The following is a 20,500-nucleotide window of genomic DNA, read 5'->3' on the forward strand; positions in this document are numbered from 1 at the left end:
AGATACTAGTAACACACTTAAAACCTAAGCATTTAACATTAAAAAAATCTTTTCAGTTCTCTTTATTTAGAAAGCTATCCTTATTCATATCACATTAAAAAATTTTATTGTAGTAAAATATACATATGTTGTTGCTCAGTCACTCAGTTGTATCTGATTCTTTGTTACCCCATGACTGCAGCACACCAGGCTTCCCTGACCTTCACTAACTCCCAGAGTCTGCTCAAACTCCTGTCCATTGAATTGGTGATGCCACCGAAACATTTCATTCTTCGTCATCCCCTTCTCCTCCTGCCTTCAATCTTCCCCAACAACAGGGTCTTTTCCAATGAGTTGGCTCTTTACATTAAGTGGCCAAAGTATTGGAGCTTCAGCATCAGTTCTACCAGTGAATATTCAGGGTTGATTTCCTTTAGGACTGACTGGTTTGATCTCCCTGATGTCCAAGGGGCTCTCAAGAGTCTTCTCCAGCACCACAGTTTGAAAGCATCAATTCTTTGGCACCTAGCCTTCTTTATGGTCCAACTCTCACATCCATATATGACTATTGGAAAAACCAAAGCTTTGACTATATGGACTTTTGTTGGCAAAGTGATGGCTCTGCCTTTTAAAACGCTGTCTAGGTTTGTCATAGCTTTCCTTCCAAGGAGCGGGAGTCTTTTAATTTCATGGCTGCAGTCACTGTCCACAGTGATTTTGGAATCCAAGAAAGTAAGACATCACTGTTTCCATTTTTTCCTCCATCTATTTGCCATGAAGTGATGGGACCAGACGCCACGATCTTAGTTTTTTGAATGTTGAGTTTTAAGCCAGCTTTTTCACTCTGGTCTTTCACCTTCATCAGAAGGCTCTTTAGTTCCTTTTCGTTTTCTGCCATTAGGATGGTGTCATCTGCATATCTAAGGTTATTGATATTTCTCCCGGCAATCTTGATTCCACCTTGAGCTTTATCCAGCTGGTATTTCACATGATACACTCTGAATGTAAGTTAAATAAGCAGAGTGACAATATACAGCCTTGACATACTCCTTGCCCATTTTTTAACCAGTCTGTGGTTCCGTGTCTGGTTCTAACTGTTGCTTCTTGACTTGCATACAGATTTCTTAGGAGGCAGGTAAGGTGGTCTGGTATTCCCATCTCTTGAAGGATTTTCCAGTTGGTTGTGATCCACACAGTCAAAGGCTTTAGCATAGTCAATGAAGCAGAAGTAGATGTTTTTCTGGAATTCTGTTGCTTTTTCTAGGATCCAATGGACGTTGGCAATTTGATCTCTGGTTCCTCTGCCTTTTCTAAATCCAGCTTGTACCTCTAGAAGTTCTCAGTTCACATACTGTTGAAGCATAACTTGAAGGATTTTGAGCATTACCTTGCTAGCATGTGAGATGAGGGTGATTGTGTGGTAGTTCAAACATTCTTTGGCATTGCCCTTCTCTGGGATTGGAATGAAAACTGACCTTTTCCAGTCCTGTGGCCACTGCTGAGTTTTCCAGATTTGCTGGCATATTGAAAGCAGTACTTTCACAGCATCATCTTTTAGGATTTGAAATAGCTCAGCTGGAATTCCATCACCTCCTCTAGCTTTGTTCGGAGTAATGCTTCCTAAGGCCCACTTGACTTCGCATTCCAGGATGTCTGGCTCTAGGTGAGTGATCACACCATCATGATTATCTGGATCATTAAGACCTTTTTTGTATAGTTCTTCTGTGTATTCCTGCCACCTCTTCTTAGTATCTTCTGCTTCTGTTAGGTCCTTACCGTTTTTCTGTCCTTTATTGTGCCCATCTTTGCATGAAATGTTCCCTTGGTATCTCTAATTTTCTTGAAGAGATCTCTAGTCTTTCCCATTCTATTGTTTTTCCTCTATTTTTTTGCATTGTTCACTTAAGAAGGCTTTCTTATCTCTCCTTGCTATTCTCTGGAACTCTGCATTCAGATGGGTGTATTTCCTTTTCTCCTCTGTCTTTCATATCTCTGCTTTTCTCAGCTATTTGTAAGGCCTCTTCAGGCAACCATTTTGCCTTTTTGCATTTCTTTTTCTTGGGGATGGTTTTGATCACTGCCTCCTGTACAATGTTACAAACCTCCATCCATAGTTCTTCTGACACTCTATCAGATCTAATCCCTTGAATCCATCTGTCACCTCCACTGTATAATCATAAGGGATTTGATTTATATCATACCTGAATGGTCTAGTTGTTTGCCCTACTTTCTTTAAGTCTAAACTTGGCAATAAGGAGTTCATGATCTGAGCCACTACATAAAGTCTGCCATATTAACCATGTTAAGTGTGTAGTTCAGAGGCATTCATTATATTCACAATGTTGTGCAGCCATCACAGCTATCTACATCCAACATTTTTCTGTCACTCCATACAGAATACCTATACCAAGTAAATAACTCTCTGATTGCCATACCCTTACCCCAAGAATCTCTAATTTAATTCTGTTTATGAATTTGCCAGCTCAGATAAATAGACAGCTCAGATAAGTAGAATCATACAGTATTTGTGTCTGAGTTGTTTCTAAGGTTAATCCATGTTATGCAACGTATCAGAGTCTCATTCCTTTATATGGCTGAGTAGTAGTTCACGCTATACATCAACTTTTTTTTTTTGCTCTGCTGGGTGGCATGTGGGATCTTAGTTCCCCAACCAGGGACTGAACCCATGGCCCTGCAGTGGAAGCACAAAGTCTTAACCACTGGACTGTCAGGGGATTTCCTTTAATTTTTAAACCAATGTTTTAATATCACATAATATTTAATATGAAATTTTAAAAGGGCTTTCCATACTAATCCATTTAAATAGTCCCTTGCCATCTGTTTTCCACCCTTCTCAAATTTCCATTGTTTTATTTTTTTTCACAGTATCTGAAAATATCCTCCTTAGTCATTTGAACTCAGTTTATTTTTTGCCTTCACAAACTAGAAAGAGATGCATAACTCTCTCTCCAGTAACCAGCTTCTACCAGTGAGGAGCTGTGGATGGTGCAAAGAGAGGAACTACTCTTACCTGGTACGCTTGATATACACAGAACATGAGAGTTACAAACAGTGAAACTGTCTAGGATGTTGCCTGGTTGAACAGCATCAATAATGATAACTTTTGTAGCTGAATGAGTGCTGGTACAGATCCAGACTAGACTGGATAATTCTTCTTGATTTTTTAACTCCTTCTGTTGTTCCTGCATAGGCAAAGCAAAGAAAATGAATGTTTAAAATGAGATGTGTGCATAAATATTTATATGGCTGTGCTATTACACTAAAGGACACTACTATTTAAAGTTCACTTCCAGATTATTTGGAAGGCTGAGAGTATAATCACCTTTCAATAATAATTAGTAGACGAAAAACTAGTAGTTAAAGCAGATCAGTGATAAAAAATGTTCTCTATCTTGACTGTGATAGTTGTTACACAGGTTCACACATTTGTCAAAACTCTTTGAACTGTACTTATTTTGAGTGTATACTTTATTGCATGTAAAATATACTCTAGTACAACTGACTTAAGAGTGAGGGCAGGGATGAGAAGTAATCAAGGGCATAGTAACCCCAATTAGAAGTTCGACCTAGAAGTAAGTCTGAGACCAAAGAGCTAAACTATTAGTCTCAGAAACTGGGGCAAATGCAATGCAAGCACTTACCTTAAGTTCCTGATCTAACTTGTCTAAGCTATTTTGAGATGCACTTCGCTGTTTACTGCCTTCTGCTTCCAGGCCAGCAACATCCTTGTAAAATACGCTTGCTCCAACAACAGAACCACCATCTCTGGTCTTCCCACCAGACAAATTGACGCCAACAGCACACCACAGCTTTTTGGGGTTAAAAAAAAAGATGGTATTAAGTCATTTTCTCTTTAAAAATGTTTAGAACTTTTCACATTTCCTTAAAAGATCTAATGATTACAAAGAGAGGGCTCTAATATTCAAACTATTTCAGTCTAAAACAACAAAATGAGTAACTTTGCCCACAAAAGTAGAATTTAAACTCCTTCTGTTTTAGAAAAAATCCATCAAGACTTTAAGTAATATTACCTTTAATTTCAATATTAATTTACCTTCATTGATGTATCTTTTTCATCTAGAGGTCTGAGATAGACAGGCACAGGTAAATTTTTCATCTTATTTTCCCCTTGTCCATTGGTTACCTAATAATTGGGAAGGGGAGAGGAGGACACATTGGCTAAGTTTCATCAAAAGTGAACTTACAGAACCACTGAGACACAGGCAAGCACTGCTATAACATATTTACTCTATGAAGTCAAGTTCAAGTTAACTTTGTCTTACTTTCTTGAAAAATAAGCAGAAAATCAAGTGGTAATTAGAGAAAATAAGGGAGCTCAGAAAAAATACACTAATTCACAGACCTGTTCGTACACATGCATGTGGGTGTGACTGTGTGTGTTGTGCATGTGTTTTAGGGGTAGGGAATATGTTCTTGAAAGACTTGAATTGAGTTTGTTGTTTTTTTTTTTATAAATTTATTTATTTTAGTTGGGGGCTAATTACTTTACAATATTGTAATAGTTTTTGCCATACATTGACATGAATCAGCCATGGGTTTACATGTGTTCCCCTTCCTGGAACCCCCACCCACCTCCCTCCCCATCCCATCCCTCTGGGTCATCCCATTGCCCCGGCCCTGAGCCCTTGTCTCATGCATCGAACATGGAATGGTGTTCTGTTTCACATATGATAATATACATGTTTCAATGCTATTCTCCCAGAATGTCCCACCCTCACCTTCTCCCTCAGAGTCCATAAAATTGTTCTGTGCATCTGTGTCTCTTATTCTGTCTCGCATAGAGGGTTATCGTTACCATCTTTCAAATTCCATATATATGCATTAGTATACTGTATTGTTTTTCTTTCTGGCTTACTTCACTCTGTATAATGGGCTCCAGTTTCATCCATCTCAGTAGAACCGATTCAAATGTATTTTTTTTAATGGCTGAGTAATATTGAATTGAGTTTTAAGTTAACAGTTTGAAAGGCTCCACGAGGAAGGCTTCTTTTAACATTTAAACAATAGATACTATTTTTCTTTTAAATGAAATCTTCAAATATTACAACAGACTAGGTTATCTCAAAGTCCCATACTCAACCATCTCCTATATTAACTCCTCTCCCTCTTCAAAGAACTCAGAGGCATTTCTTTTGAACTGTAGGGCTCTAGAAAACAGCCTGAAAACAAAACCACAATCCTTAATGCTTCTCTAAACATGTGGCAAATTCACGCTGCTTGAAACCAGCAGGTTTGGGATGTGTATTTAGAATCTTTCATGCTCAGGCCTACTCCTCTCTCTCTGTATTTCCCACTAGAAGCTCTTACCATATTCAAACGTTACCTGTTTGTACTTTTGAGGCAGACTCCAGCCAAAAGCCTGCACTCTACCATCTTCCTTCTGAACATGTGCCTTTACCTGACGATACTGTTCTCTCTTTTGTTCTCTGCGTGAGGCTAAACTAGCTTCAGTTCTAAAAGAAAAAGAAATTTCCTTTTTTAATTAAGTGAATATAACAATAGCTTATCTCCCTTCTTCTGCTAAAATAGAAATAATAAGAAAAAATTACCTTTGTGTCAGTTTACAGATAATATATAATTGAATCCTAACACCCCTGAGGTAGGTTATCATGCTCATTTATAGGCAGGGCTCTGAGAGGTTAACTTTCCCAGGTTCACATACTTAATGAGGAACAGAGTCAGGATGGGAAGCCAATTTCCTCTTACAACAAAAAGTGTTAGTCGCTCAGTCATGTCAGACTCTTTGCAACCCATAGACTATAGCCCACCAGGCTACTCTTTCCATGGAATTCCCCAGGCAAGAATACTGGAGTGGGTAGCCATTCCCTTCTCCAGGGGATCTTTCCATCCGGGGATCAAATCCAGGTCTCCTGCATTACAGGCAGATTCTTAACCCTCTGAGCCACTAGGGAAGCCCTTAATAGTTCCATCTGACCCCTTATAGCTGATCTGATAAGAGGCAAGAATATTCTAAACAGTTATTTAGAGCATAACCATTAGTCTGGAAAATACTTACTCTTCACTAAGGAAATCAAAGGCTTTGGACTTATCCCCAGGGAGTTGAGATAAGGTGCTACTTCTTTTCTTGACGGAAGGAGTAACATGAGAGGTTGGTGCATTGTACTTCAGATTAACTGGTGGTTCAGGCTTCTTAGTAGTGTTACTTGAGGAGCTGAAAAGTCGGCTGAAACTAAAAGGAAAGTAAGAGAGAATGTGTGTGTGCAGTGTGTGTATGTATCACACGCATGCTTAAGAACAATCCATAATTCTTCACAAATTTCAGAGTTTTTACAAGGCAATGAGTTAGAAGCTAGCAAAAAGACTTTTTGTAGTAACACACTGGAGCCTTAGCAAGAATTCACAGCCAAACTCAGACATTCAGGAAAGAGAAACTATTGCCTAGAATGGCAAATCCCTGTTTTTTAATTAGTAACTCTCATAATGAAAGGAAGAAGCTCTTGAGTACAGAGACCTTCTCATAATGAAGAAATAAGACAGTTCCTTTAGCCAGCCAGTGGTTGTTAAACAGCAAGGTACAGCTGTGTGGTTTGAACAGAAGCTTAGTAAGCAACTTCTAAAAATAGTAATAATAAAGTACTAGAACACATATTACCATTTTAACACACATCTTATACATTTCCTTACTAACCTCAATTTAAATAACTATTTTTCACATTCACTCAAAAAGAAAAAAAAAAAACACCTTATTTCTATTAAATAGCAGATTCCTCAAAAAGGGGTAAGTTTTAAGCACAATAAATGCATAGTACTTCTGGCACAAACACAGGTCAAGTCCAAAGCACAAACATATACACACTACTCAAACCCCACAAACACTAAATTTCTAATCTTCGCTCTCTAAATTTTCTTACAATCACACAATCAATGAATCAGTAACTTATTTAATGGGGATCTAGGAAATCAACTCTAAAAATAATTCCCCATTATTCTATTTAATTGAGCAGAGGATGCCATCAAATGCACAACCAACATGATGCAGCTTACGATAATACTAATTTTTTTGTCCTCAAGAACAGCCTTACCGAGCTGGCATACTACATACCAAAAAGAAAAAGTTCAGTTTAGCTATATACCCTGAATTTAAAAAGGAAAGTAACAAGAAAGAAATCATTTGTGAAAACAGATTGATTTTAATCTTCTTTGTCTCAAAGTGCTGGTATCTAATGTCTTCATGTGATTTTAGATACTTACAACTGCCAAATGCTTGACCTTTTCTTCTCCTGCATGGCTGGATTTTCTCTTGATGCACTACATGGAAAGGGAAAAGGAAAGAGAAGGAGGGAGAGAGATGAAATGAATGTGTTATCAGTGAGATGGTCTAGCTTTCTATCTAAACAACTAGGGACCCAAGAAGCTCATGAAATACACGGAGAATCAACAAGTTTAATAAAAAATTACTTTAATCTACATGTGTCAGTCAGTCTGTTAAGGCCAACACAACTAATAATATTGAAATTCCATCCCTTCCTCAAGAGCTCAGACTACTGATAGAGAAAAAATTGCTATCTGTGCAGGACAGATAACCAACAAGCCTGAATGTTGATGTTTAAATTTTTTATTGATGAGATATCCTCCAACTTTCCTTTTTATTAGGTTGGTACAAAAGTAATTGCAGGGTTGCATTGTTGAAACTTGCTGTTTGATATTGGAATACATTCTTAAATAAATGTGGTCATGTTATACATCATTTTAATGTGCATTTTTTGCTTTATGCTTTTTGTTAATGATTTTTTACTAGCTGTTTATATTTATTTTAGACTAGGGAAATGATGTCAGACAAAAAGCAAATTCAAGTAATTTTTTTATTCGAGTTCAAAATGGGTCATAAAGCAGTGGAGACAACTCGTAACATCAACAACACATTTGGCCCAGGAACTGCTAATGAACACACAGTGCAGTGGTGGTTCAAGAAGTTTTGCAAAGGAGACAAGAGCCTTGAAGATGAGGAGCATAGTGGCTGGCCATCGGAAGCTGACAACGACCAACTGAAAGCAATCACTGAGCTGATTCTCTTACAAGTACATGAGAAGTTGCTGAAGAACTCAACGTCAACCATTCTATGGTCATTTGGCATTTGACGCAAACTGGAAAGGTGAAAAAGCTCGGTAAGTGGGTGTAACATAAGCTGGTCAAAATTCAAAAACATGGTCATTTTGAAGTGTTGTCTTCTCTTATTCTACACAACAACGAACAATTTCTTGATGGGATTGACACGCAACAAAAAGTAGATTTTATATGACAACTGGCAACGGACCAGCTCAGTGATTGGACTGAGAAGAAGCTCCAAAGCACTTCCCAAAACCAAACTTGCACCAAAAGAAAAGGTCATGGTCACTATTTGGTGGTTTGCTGCCAGTGTGATCCATTACAGCTTTCTGAATCCTGGCGAAACCATTACATCTGAGAAGTATGCTCAGCAAATCAATGAGATGCACTGAATACTGCAATGCCTGCAGCCAGTATTGGTCAACAGAAAGGGCCCAATTCTTCTCCATGACAACGCCTGATGGCATACCACGCAACCAATGCCTCAAAAGTTGAACAAACTGAAATTTAGTATCATCCGCCATATTCACCTGACCTCTGATAAACCGACTACCACTTCATTCATCTTGACAACTTTTTGCTTCCACAACCGCAGGATGCAGAAAATGCTTTCCAAGAGCTCGTGGAATCCCAAAGTACAGATTTTTACACCACAGGAATAAACAAACTTATTTTTCATCGGCAAAAATGTGCTGACTGTAATGGTTCCTATTTTGATTAATAAAGATGTGTTTGAGCTTAGTTATAATGATTTAAAATTCACAGTCTGAAACTGTAATTACATTTGCATCAACCTAATATTAAAATATTGCATTATAAATCTCTGTCTCTACATAAAGATGTTGTTTGTCTTGTATTTCCAGTTCTCAAAAACTAGCTTGTAACTTTACTGTTCTAATGGGTCATTTTTCACAGGACTAAAACTTTTTCATCACCGAAAAGCTGACCAGGAAAGAAAATAAACTGGATTGATTAGGTAATTAGGCAAAATTCTTTTTAAAAAAAGGGCACTGCAAACTGATTTAGTATGGCTGTAAGGATTTTGCCATCACTGTCAGAGTTCCCTTTTCTTTTTTTTTTGACTAATTTTAAAATATCTTTTAATTCAATGGAGAAAGTTAAAAGTTACCTTTTTCTTTTCACTTGTTGACTACCATTTGGCTGTGAAAATTAAAAATAGTAATAAAAAGTGCAGCCTGACTATATGTCTCAGTTGTTAAACGATTTACTTATTATTTATTCAAAATCTCTTTATTAAAAGCAGGTGTTTAAGAACATATTTGTTAGTATATTGGTTTCTTTGTCCAATAAATAAAGATTAAGATACTAATCAGGCTTCTCTGGTGGCTCAGTGGTAAAGAATCCACTTGTCAATGCAGCAGACGTGGGTTTGATCCCTGGGTTAGGGAAGATCCTCTGGAGAAGGAAATGGCAACCCACTCCAGTATTCTTGCCTGGGAAATCCCAGGGACAGAGGAGCCTGGCGGGCTACAGTCCACTGGACTGCAAAAGAGTCAGGTATGACTTAGTGACAAAAACAGCAAGACACTACTTATCTTCTTCCTTCTTAGCAGTTATAAGCGATTACAACTTTTGAAAATTGTAAATGTGCTACATAAAATGTTTCATTCATTACTATTAAGTAAAGGATATAATCATAAGGAAGTAAAAGTGGTGGTTAGAAAATACTTTCATAAAGTTTAAAACAATGTGTCAGTGTGTACTGTTACTGGTAAATCTGATGTGACCATCCAAACTGAAAAATATGGGCAAATTAGGGGGCAATTCATGAACTCTTTAAAATTGAAGTAACAAACACTGTTACTGAGGATATGACCATTAGATGGCAGCAGTAATAAGTAAGATCCAACTGACAAAGGTGTCAATCGAAGGCTGCTTTTATACAAGACTAGTCAGAAAGGAGAAAAAAAATCAGGACTATTTTACAGGAAGACACCGACTAAGAATGATTTTGTTTCTTATGTTGAAAATGAAAATTTTATCTCTTCCTGACATTATTGCAAAAGTAGTGTCAGTTTCTATATTCTTTTAGAAAACAATTGATGAAAGAAATGTTCACATATTGAGGTACGGAGAAGTATTCTGGCTTATACATCCTTTAATTGAAATGTTATGCTAACTAAAATGCCTATTTATGGACTATCAAACATATATTATACATATGCTTTAATTATTAAAGAAAAGAGTGCACTGACCAGAAGTAAAGAATGTCTATGTTAAAAAAATAAAAGGTGAAATGCCTCCCTTCCTGGGACACCAATGCTGACACTCACTCTTTTGATGTTAAGACTCCCTTTCCAGGTGCCAAGGCCATACTGCCTCACTTACTGTACACACTGATCTGGTGTTTTAGAAACCCTGAAGGAATGTTCCCCTGACTTGTTTGACTTTGCTTGTTCTGACAAGATATAAAACTGTGCTGAAAACCACACATCTGTCAGTTATCAGAGAGGCTCTCTCCCAGGCCACAGTCCTCCATTTGGCACCAAAAAACTCTTCCATTTCCATTATAGATTGTTTATTGATTATTTTCGTCGACAGACTACTCAACTGCCTTTGAGAGGCTGTGGGAATATCCTCCAAGAGGCTCTACTGGCCCAAAAGGCACTCACTTCGATCACATTCTGTTTCTAATTGCCAGTGTTTCTTTAGACCTTTCCTAGTAAACAGAGAAAGGGCTTGGATCCCCAAGGGAGGACTCCAGTTGTGAACAAAGAAATGAATATTAGTAAACAATCAGAAACCTAGCAAACAATAAGTTAAGTAGGAAAACACCAGAGGTACTTCTCATACAAACCGAATCATCTCTGTCCATCGAACAGCTTCCTGAAGCTCCATCAATCTCTCTTTATATTGGTTTCTCTCCATGAGAACTCGGGCCATTTCTACTCTAGTAAACCTCTTCCTTTGGGCTGTGGGAATATCACTCTATAACGAAAAGAAGACTGCAGATCACTCTGGGAGCCTGTATCTGTTTTGGCCTTATAGCTCAGACTTAGGTAAAATTTTTAAGCTTTTAACATTCCTTAATTTTAATAGATTAACTTACAGAAAACTGGTCTCACAAAAATAAATCAATAAAGAGAAACAATTACTTATGACTGAAAAGCAGATGATAAAATTTCTAAATAAATACAAGTATTTGAATATATTATAAAGGAAATAAATACAAAGAATAGTGCAGATTTTGAATGAAACTAGAAAAAGCTGTTATCTCTATAGATTTAATATGCTCACCTGAAAATGCTGTTACCACAACAGTATTTTAAATTCATGTTCTATATAAATTGCTAGTTATTCAGAAATTAGTTACAAGTAAGTTCCAAAAGGGGTACATTTATCTCAAACAACCAATCTATACACATACTCAAAGCCACTGAAAAACATAAAAACCTGTTGGTTAGTTATCAAGGTACCCAATGCTGGGAGTCACTAAAACACCAAAGGAAATATAAAATAAATGTAAGATAGAGATAACTGTATTAACCAGAATTATTATTAGGGAAGATAAGGAATATGAGTATGGTCAGATCCCAAAGGGAGTTGCTCAAACTTCCTTCTACTGCTGCGTTCTTTCCAAAGGCTCTCCTGAAAAGGAAGGCTGGTTTAACTATTGGGCTTTTGTTTCGCTAAGTGGAGTATGCACATTTTGAATCAAAGCTGAAAGGCATGGGACAGTAAGATAAGAGCTGAGCTTAGCCTTCAGTAGTTTCTTCCTTCATCCTCCTGCCACAGAACCCAACCTCTCCTTTGAAAAAAAGAGTCAAACAACAAATGATTAAAGGATTTTGAGTTTGCAACATAGCAATCCCACTACTAGCTATATACTCTGGAAAAATTAGGAGACTCTCACTGCAATGTTCATAACAGCTCTGTTCGTAGTACTAAAAAGCTGAAAATAACCAAAATACTCATTTACAGAAAAGCAAATACATAAATTATAGTACATTTATATAATTGGATATTATAAAAGAGTTAACATGAATGAATTATATACCACTATACAACTAGGGTAACTATAAAAAACATAATACTGAAAAAAAGAAGTCTCCAAGACTAAATACATATAAAACACAAAAACAATGAAAATTAAACCATAGCTTATAAAGATACATATGTGTGTGATATGATAAAATTACTTTTCTTTCAAGTTAAGAAAATGGTAAGTACAGGATAGTAGTATCCTCCAGAGGGAAGAGCATAGCATAGCTTCAATGTCTGATAATGTCCTAGTTCTTAAACAGTGGGTTCATAATGTTAATTTATTATAATGTTATATTACTCTTAACCTACATATACAGCATATATTTTAAATGTATCAAATATCATATAAAAGCACAAATAAAAGATGGAAGGGGCACCAAATAATCATTCTGATCAGGACATCCATATATCTCAAGTCTGATACTTAAGCAGCAAACACCTATTATAGGGATGATAACCTAGTTACCAACATAATAACTAGTATGCTAACATTGGCAAGAAGTTCATATTTATTCTTTTGTATTTATATGTTGAAAACAATATGGGCTAATTGCTTATAAAGTTGATAGACATCTTTTTGTGTTTAATACCATTAAATTTTTTATTACTAAAGCTTTCATATATTTCTAAGTTAAAATTGGAAACAAAACAAACAACAAACAAAAAAACTCCAAAATTCTCCAGCTAGCTCTTGAGCTTGAACATGCAAACACAAGTGAGAGTACAAAGCCACAGAGGAAAACTGAGAACATGCAAAGAGCTAGAAAGCTTACCATCTGGATAGTACATCGGAGCATGATCTATCCTATTCATGATCATAAACATGATTTTGACTTTTTGATACCACCCTTATGGCAGAAAATGAAGAACTAAAGAGCCTCTTGATGAAAGTGAAAGAGGAGAGTGAAAAAGTTGGCTTAAAACTCAACATTTAGAAAACTAAGATCATGGCATCTGGTCCCATCACTTCATGGCAAATAGATGGGGAAACAATGGAAACAGAGACAGGCTTTATTTTGGGGGGGCTCCCAAATCACTGCCGATGGTGACTGCACCCATGAAATTAAAAGATGCTTGCTCCTTGGAAGAAAGGTTATGACCAACCTGCATATTAAAAAGCAGAGACATTATTTTGCCAACAAAGGTCTGTCTAGTCAAAGCTATGGTTTTTTCCAGTAGTCATGTATGGATGTTGAGAGTTGGACTATAAAGAAGGCTAAGTGCCGAAGAATTGATGGCTTTGAACTGTGGTGTTGGAGAAGACTCTTGAGAGTCCCTGAGAGAGGAGATCCAACCAGTCCATCCTAAAGGAAATCAGTCCTGAATATTTATTGGAAGGACTGATGCTGAAGCTAAAACTCCAATATTTTGGCTACCTGATGCACAGAACCGACTCATTGGAAAAGACCCTGATGCTGGGAAAGATTGAAAGCAGGAGGAGAAGGGGACGACAGAGGATGAGATGGTTGGATGGCACTACCGACTCAATGGACATGAGTTTGAGTAAACTCCGGGAGTTGATGATGGACAGGCAGGCCTGGCGTGCTGCAGTCCATGGGGTCGCAAAGAGTCGGACACAACTGAGTGACTGAACTGAACTTTCATCTTTAAAGTGATATATCCAAAGCTTAATTAATAAGATTTCCCCAAAATACCAGAATGTGGCAACGTAAGAAAAACAAGTTCAAAATTATAAACTTACATCATCATCATCTTTTGCTTTTTGCTTTGCATCTTCAACTTCTGCACGAGCTCTAGTGGGGGGAGTGGAAACAAAATATGTTATTCAAGTTGACTTCAACTTTTTACAGAAGAGAGAATAGGTCAAAAATTTTAACTATCGTTAAATGATTGTTTTTCTTTTTCCAAGCAGCTTTTTTAGCTGCTTTCATTTTAGGGAACATTATTATAGCACTGTTGTCAGAAAACCAGGTAGTAAAGAAAGCTGGGTAAAGAAAAATAATGAATGTTTACAGTTTCCTGATTAGCAACATCTGAACAGTCTAACTTCTTTCACAATCATGACATACACAAAAAATTGTAATAGTCAATAAATGGGAGGGTGTTCAGAGTAGAGGCAATCAGCCAGGCACTTAACCCTATCCCAGGCAGTTCTGTGCCCTTTGTGATTTGAGAGGACTAAAGGTAGCAGTCTTGTTATAATCCTGGTGGTACAATGGCAATGCTTGTTTGGTTTAGAACAACATGGTAAAAACTTACTTCCTAAGCTCTTCTTCCAATTCTTTGTTCTTTTCCTCCAGCTTCAGCTTGGCTTGTTTCACAGCCTCCAGCTCCCCTTGCAGCACATCTTTCTCACAGGTAAGTTCATCTACTTTTGCTATCAAGTCATTCTTCACTACATTCAAGGCATTTCTAAGAAACACATATTTAAAGAGCACCATTACAAATAAATATTCTATCTTTAAGCTGATTGCTCTTGTAGACTAAAGTAACTACAATCAAAAAGCTAAATAATAATTGAATGCTTCAAAGATACTCTACCTGATGTTGTCTGCAGGTTTAGAAAAAAAAGCCCACAAAGTAATGGCCTGTTTTTACTTTTCCCACTTACCAAAGAATAAATAGATAAGGCAAGACAGACCACCAAATTATCAAAAGTCAGAATTAAGATTAAATTTATAGCATCCATAAGGGTATTACTCTTAATAAGTTCTGAAATGATACTACACAGGACACATTCAGAAGGTTAAGAGAAAGGCATGGATATTTGTAGGGTAAAAGGAGATCAAAATCTGTTTATGGAAAAAAAAACCCACAACCCAGAGCAATGAAACCTATCTATTAGTGAAGTTAGGTCCCATTAACTATCTGCCTGTGTACATGTGTATGCACAAGGCCATACACAGAGACGGGGAGGAGATAGGGTAGTAAGTCTGCATTTGTACTATGTTAAAGATGTGACATTGACATGGATGAGAAGAAAATTCAGTATCTCTTATTCCCTGTTAAATTCTGTATATACTTACTTGGTTTCCAACAGTTGTGTATTTTCCAATATAAGATTTTCAACTTCACGACCCATTCCTATCAAAGAAAAAAGATAAAAACTTTGAAAATAAATTTATTAAAACTATATATAAGACTTAAAACAAGCTATAGTCACAAATTTTATTTTAACATTTTATCTGTCCCTCAATAATCTCATTTTGTCTATAATTTCATTTTTATATGTTTCCTTGCATACATTATAAAATTATAATTATCTACCACAGAACAAAGCTAAAGGTTTTCTTAAGTCTGTATTTTGCTTCTCCTAGATAATATTCCAAACAGTGAAGACTTTTCTGCCAAATATTTTTAAAAGTAACAGTATTTAGTGGGGAAAAAAGAATAGCATTAATTATGGATGAGAAATCATTTCTAAATCACACTTGATATTGTAGGCTTTTGCGTAAAAATTAGGTCCTATTAATACAGAACAGGCAGAAACAAGAAACAGAACCCCAACACAGATGAAACCTTACCAAAGAAATTATGGTCTTAAAGCCCATGCATTCCATGTAAAGCAAAAACAAAGAACAAGAGATGCTTCATGTGAGAAACAGCATGAAAACAGATACTTAATCCAACAAGTTTTATGCATGATATGAAAGACATCTGAAATCACAATGTTATGATTTAATGCATAATGATGTGGAAAAGACAGAAATTAAGATGATTTCCTTCATTCATAAGGATACTCTGATATGTTACTAATTCTTTTACAAAATAAACTTGAATATAATTAGAGTGAAAATTCCAGATCAATAATACAAAGGTTTCTTCAAAGTGCCATCTTTGAAACAGTGTTTACTTGTCAATTTATAGAACCTTGCTTAATAACTTAATGAGTACTGTAAGGTGGGTGGTAGAATATTCAATGCAAGATCAAACATAGTGATCTTCAGGGAGAAGAAAGCTATTCAGTTTGCGACTTGTAAGAAACTGAAGAAATTAAACAACACACTAGGGAACATACCTCAAAAAGTTACAAAAACAAAACAAAGCAAAACAAAACCCCGACCATTCCATGTTTCATAAGCTAATATTGGAAAATTACATACAGTGGAAGAAATAATATTCATAACCCACCTAAAAAAGTAAATATTTCTAAAGAAAACAAAAAAAATTAATAGAGCTAACATGTCTCTTTATTTTAAAAAAGAGGTAATATTTCAAATAACTAAAAGATAATTTAAAACTCAACCAACCTGGGAATGCTAGAAATTCTCTGCTCACTTATGGACTCCTATATTGTATTATAATGATCTCAGATATTCTCAAAGAACAAGGTACTTCCACCATGAAGAATAAATACCAGAAATAGTAGCTTATTTAATCATCTACATATTATCCAAAAGCTGAAACTAAACACAAACTAAAACAGTTTCCAAATTCCAATTTAAAAATGAATTTGACAAGATATGTTGAAATATTCGCTTTAAACACTAAAGTTAATAAAGCTATAAAGTCAAAAGAAACAGGGTTGAGGTTGGGTGAAAAAGTTTATATAATGACTGTCTGCTAAACTCTCAAGCATACAGGGAGATAAGCATAAAGGCTGAAAAATATATGCGGGAAAATATAGTTGAGCAGAAAAAAAATGAGAAAGCATTAATGAGAAAAGCAGCCAAGACCACCTAGCTTAAAAAGCTGTAACATTAAAGTATTTAAAAGCATACACACCAGAATATTCCCCTGGGGAAGCAGCCCAAGCAAAAAAATGAATGAGAATCTCAATTAGATTGTTTTCAGAAAGCAAGAGCCATACTCATTTATTTCAAAATGAGAGAAAGGAGCCAATAAAATTGAAAAGATGTAGAGAAACCAAACACAGTAAAGTATAAATATCATAAACAGGAATATTTTTGAAATATGTACTCTATGGAAATCATCTTATAATATAGTTTCTAGAGTTTACACATTCTCAGTGAAGAGCTCTTCTAAAATCTAGCATATAAATCTAATGCATAACCAATACCATTGTCCAAAATTTTCACTTTGAAATGTATTGATAAAAATGATGACTATAAGAAAAACGTAACTTGAAGTGGCCATATTTCTACAAATGTCTTCAACTAAGCATAAACTTAGGTGTAACATATTTGGAAAACTTATCCTATTAAAACAAGCAAAAAACTGCCTGACAGTTTTAAAAATAAAACACATCACATATGGATTTTAGCACTGATTCACAAGTTAGGTTTATAGATGGGATTCCAGATTATCTGTTGCTCCCTTGAGGAAGTATGCACAATTTTATCTATTTCTGTATGTGCATTTTCCCAAATGTACACTACTCTCTTACAAATTCTCCTGTAAGGGAGTTTTAGTTTCAAAAGTTAAAGAAGCATAGATTTAGAGGTGAAACAAAACTGGTAGAACTATTTAACAGTCCACTCACCCAGTTGCTGTGCCATGTGCCAAAGACTCAACAGTGAGCAAAAGATATAATTGTCTAGGCCATACTGAGCTTATAGTCTAGTCAGGGAGGCAGGCACATTAAAAAAACTGCAATAAAGTATCATGAAGAGTTGTGTAATAAATGTAGTGCTATGGGAATGCTTCCAGACACCTGAGCTTTAACTAGGGGATTAAAGCAGAACTCGTAGAGAAGGGTATGCCATTTAGTTAGAGGCAAGAAGGAGATATAGAAACAGATACATAGACTTTTTTTTTTCTTAAGGAAGGAGGCAAAAAATCCTCATGACTGGTTTTGAGGGAAGTGAGAGAGATTTAGGATGGAGAAAGGAGTTGATGGTGAGGTCATTCATTGAGTTAATACATACTGATATAAGAACAGCCTTGGGGGACATAAAGAAAGATGTTGATGAACTGAGTTTTAACTACAAAGTTCTACAAATCATCTTAGAAGTGGTCTAGAGTGCTGTTTGGAAGTAATAGTCTGGTGCTATTGAAAAAAATCTTAGATGGAGAGAAAACGTTTGGAGCAATGAGCCATGAAAACCCAGAAAAAACAAGAGCAAATAAGACATCTCAAACATGGAAGCAAGCCTAGACTAGGAACATCTGAAAGCTGGGCAGAGAAAGGATCCTGCAAGGACTGAAAAGAAATCATCAGAGGCAGGAAAGAATACAGAGAACTCTGATAGGACAGAACCCACAGCAAAGACTGTTTAAAGACAAATGTTATTTGAGAAGTCATGGGAAATAACTGAGAAGGAGCTGCTGGAGACAGCAAACAAGAAAGCTATTCCTGGGAAGGTCAGTGTGGGGCCGAATGACAGACTGCAGGCACATGCAGTACAAGTGAGGCCGGGAAAATCCTGCCGGTTAAAAGTAGACACACTTTCAAGAAGTCTGTTTTGTTCACTAGTATATCAATCTAGAATAGTGCCAGGCACATAACAGACACCTGCCTCACTGATATTGCTGCAAAAAAGCATGGCTGGAAATGGGAGGAGAGTCATCTAGTGGAAAGGTACTAAAGATATGGAGTCAGAAGAGGGCAGTAGTTTTATCCTCAACATGTTTAAATGATAACAGGAAGAAGTTAATTAAAATAGTGAAATTGAAAAAATAAAATTTAATCAAGAGTAAGAAAATTAAAGAAAATCTCAAGAATAGGATGAATGAATGTATGATTCACAAGTTCTAGAATGTGGCCATGGGGGGGTAAGTGACAAAAGTGAATGGAGAAAAGAATCACTGGAAATAAAGTCAGAGAATGAGATATCAATCAAGATAAAGGACAAACTGTGGGGGATTATCTTTTTTAAACTATTAAAATTTGAAAACAGTAATCTAAAACTGAGTACGTGCATAATGATTACAAAGACCAGGGAAGAGTTTTACAATAACACAGTAATTGTAAAACCAATAATGAGTTATAGAAATGGACTTATTTATCAACTGAAGACAATTTAAGGAACTTTGGGAAACAATTTTACCAGTTTAACCATGTTCCAGTTAGTGAGTATTACAATGCAATTACTATTGCTGAACAAAACAGAAGAGAAGCCAAGGAACAACTATGTGCGTTGGAGGTTTCATTTAACATCTTTGACCAAAAGTATTCATACAGGCTTAAATCACTTAAGGTAATATATTAAAACTTCAAATCTGGAACATTTTCCAGGTAAATATAAAAATATCTGCAAAAGGGAAAAGAGAGTAGTTTACAGTGTATTTCTTTTTTTCAAAGTGGAAAGGAAATCAGGATTTTGTTTTAAGCTATTTATTATGCTTAATTTTCTGACTTAAAGAATGGAAGCTTTTGGAAAAATATTTGATTTAAAAGATGACAATTATTTCTAAGCATTATGTGGCTTCTTACATCTTTACAAGTAAGTAAGTTTAGGGCCACCAACCTCAATAATGATATATTCAATACTGGATTATAAGGAAGCAGAGGGTAAAAAGTACATTTAAAAAGTACTTCACTCTGGTAAATTACAAAGGGGAAGCATGAAGGATTTTTTTGAGAGGTGATATATATTAATTCTGGTGGTGGCTATACAATTCTATGCATTTGTCAAAACAAAAAACTGTGCTTTACTGTATATAAATTTTAGTATGTGCTTAAACATTAAAAATTCTTTTTTCTAACATTTTTTTGTATCTGTTCCTCAATTTTGGCAGGAAGTCAGTTTCTTATATCAAATCTTAAAAGGAACTTTTCATGCACAATTTAATGTTAACAAAGAGCATAAATTTAAACGTAAAAATGGAGTGCTTCTTAAGAATTAATCCTTGAGACACCCTTGAAAAATGCAAGTTTGTTCAAAGCTTCCAATGTTTTACTTAGACTTTAGTGGTGGGAGTCTATACCTAACTCAGTTTATGTACTTTCAATCTCTCTTACTTTAAATAAGCCAATAGCTCTGTGTAGACAGAAACTGTGTTTCCTTCAAAATATACTTATTGAGGACATAACTGGTAATCAATAAATTTGACATAAATGAATGCAAGCAACACCTCTCTATATCCACAAGATTGATAAACAACACCTTTTAAGAACAGTGTAATCTATACTGAATTACTAAGGGATACAAAAAATGTTTGGAGACCAGAATCCATTCCAAAGGCACAGACTTTTAATACTATAATGTATTCAATTTCTATAAGGTCTTAAGTTATAAAGAAAGGCACATCAGAGCTAATTGACAGGAGTCAGATTCATGTAAACTTTTTTTTTTTGCCTGCATGGTGCAACTTGCAAGATCTTAGTTCACCGACTAGGGACCGAACCTATGCCCCCTGCAGTGGAAGCACAGAGTCTTAACCACTGGACCCTCAGGGAAATCTCATTCATGTAATTATTTTTCAAAGGAACTTTAAAGATCACTTAGAGCAGGTGCAAACTTTTTTGTGTGTAAAGGCCCAGATGGTGAATATTTTCGGCTTTGTAAACCACATAATCCCTGTCAGGGACAACTTAACTCCG

The 20,500-nt window shown here is 35.9% G+C and overlaps 1 protein-coding gene across 24 annotated transcripts in view; it reads right to left on the bottom strand.

Annotated features, from left to right (window-relative positions):
* SPAG9 (sperm associated antigen 9) overlaps nucleotides 1-20,500 on the bottom strand; it is a 155,518-nt gene that overhangs the window by 25,261 nt on the left and 109,757 nt on the right. For 23 of the 24 annotated variants that reach the window (XR_014080400.1, XR_014080401.1, XR_014080398.1 and 20 more), the window contains 10 exons: nucleotides 15,081-15,138; nucleotides 14,314-14,466; nucleotides 13,796-13,847; nucleotides 10,907-11,037; nucleotides 7,234-7,290; nucleotides 6,038-6,211; nucleotides 5,345-5,474; nucleotides 4,055-4,144; nucleotides 3,642-3,809; nucleotides 3,011-3,182 (listed from right to left, as the gene is read on the bottom strand). Coding sequence is in view for 16 of the 24 variants with exons in the window: in XM_081583303.1 (XP_081439429.1) it covers nucleotides 3,011-3,182; nucleotides 3,642-3,809; nucleotides 4,055-4,144; nucleotides 5,345-5,474; nucleotides 6,038-6,211; nucleotides 7,234-7,290; nucleotides 10,907-11,037; nucleotides 13,796-13,847; nucleotides 14,314-14,466; nucleotides 15,081-15,138 (1,185 nt within the window). In the remaining 8 variants the exon portion in view is untranslated. Of the gene's footprint in view, nucleotides 1-3,010; nucleotides 3,183-3,641; nucleotides 3,810-4,054; nucleotides 4,145-5,344; nucleotides 5,475-6,037; nucleotides 6,212-7,064; nucleotides 7,077-7,233; nucleotides 7,291-10,906; nucleotides 11,038-13,795; nucleotides 13,848-14,313; nucleotides 14,467-15,080; nucleotides 15,139-20,500 lie in introns of all 24 variants that reach the window. The other variant, XM_081583300.1, reaches the window with a different exon arrangement.

This window comes from Giraffa tippelskirchi, chromosome 3 (genome assembly GCF_054371585.1).
Source record: "Giraffa tippelskirchi isolate mGirTip1 chromosome 3, T2T-mGirTip1v1.2.pri, whole genome shotgun sequence".
Lineage (NCBI taxonomy): Eukaryota > Metazoa > Chordata > Mammalia > Artiodactyla > Giraffidae > Giraffa > Giraffa tippelskirchi.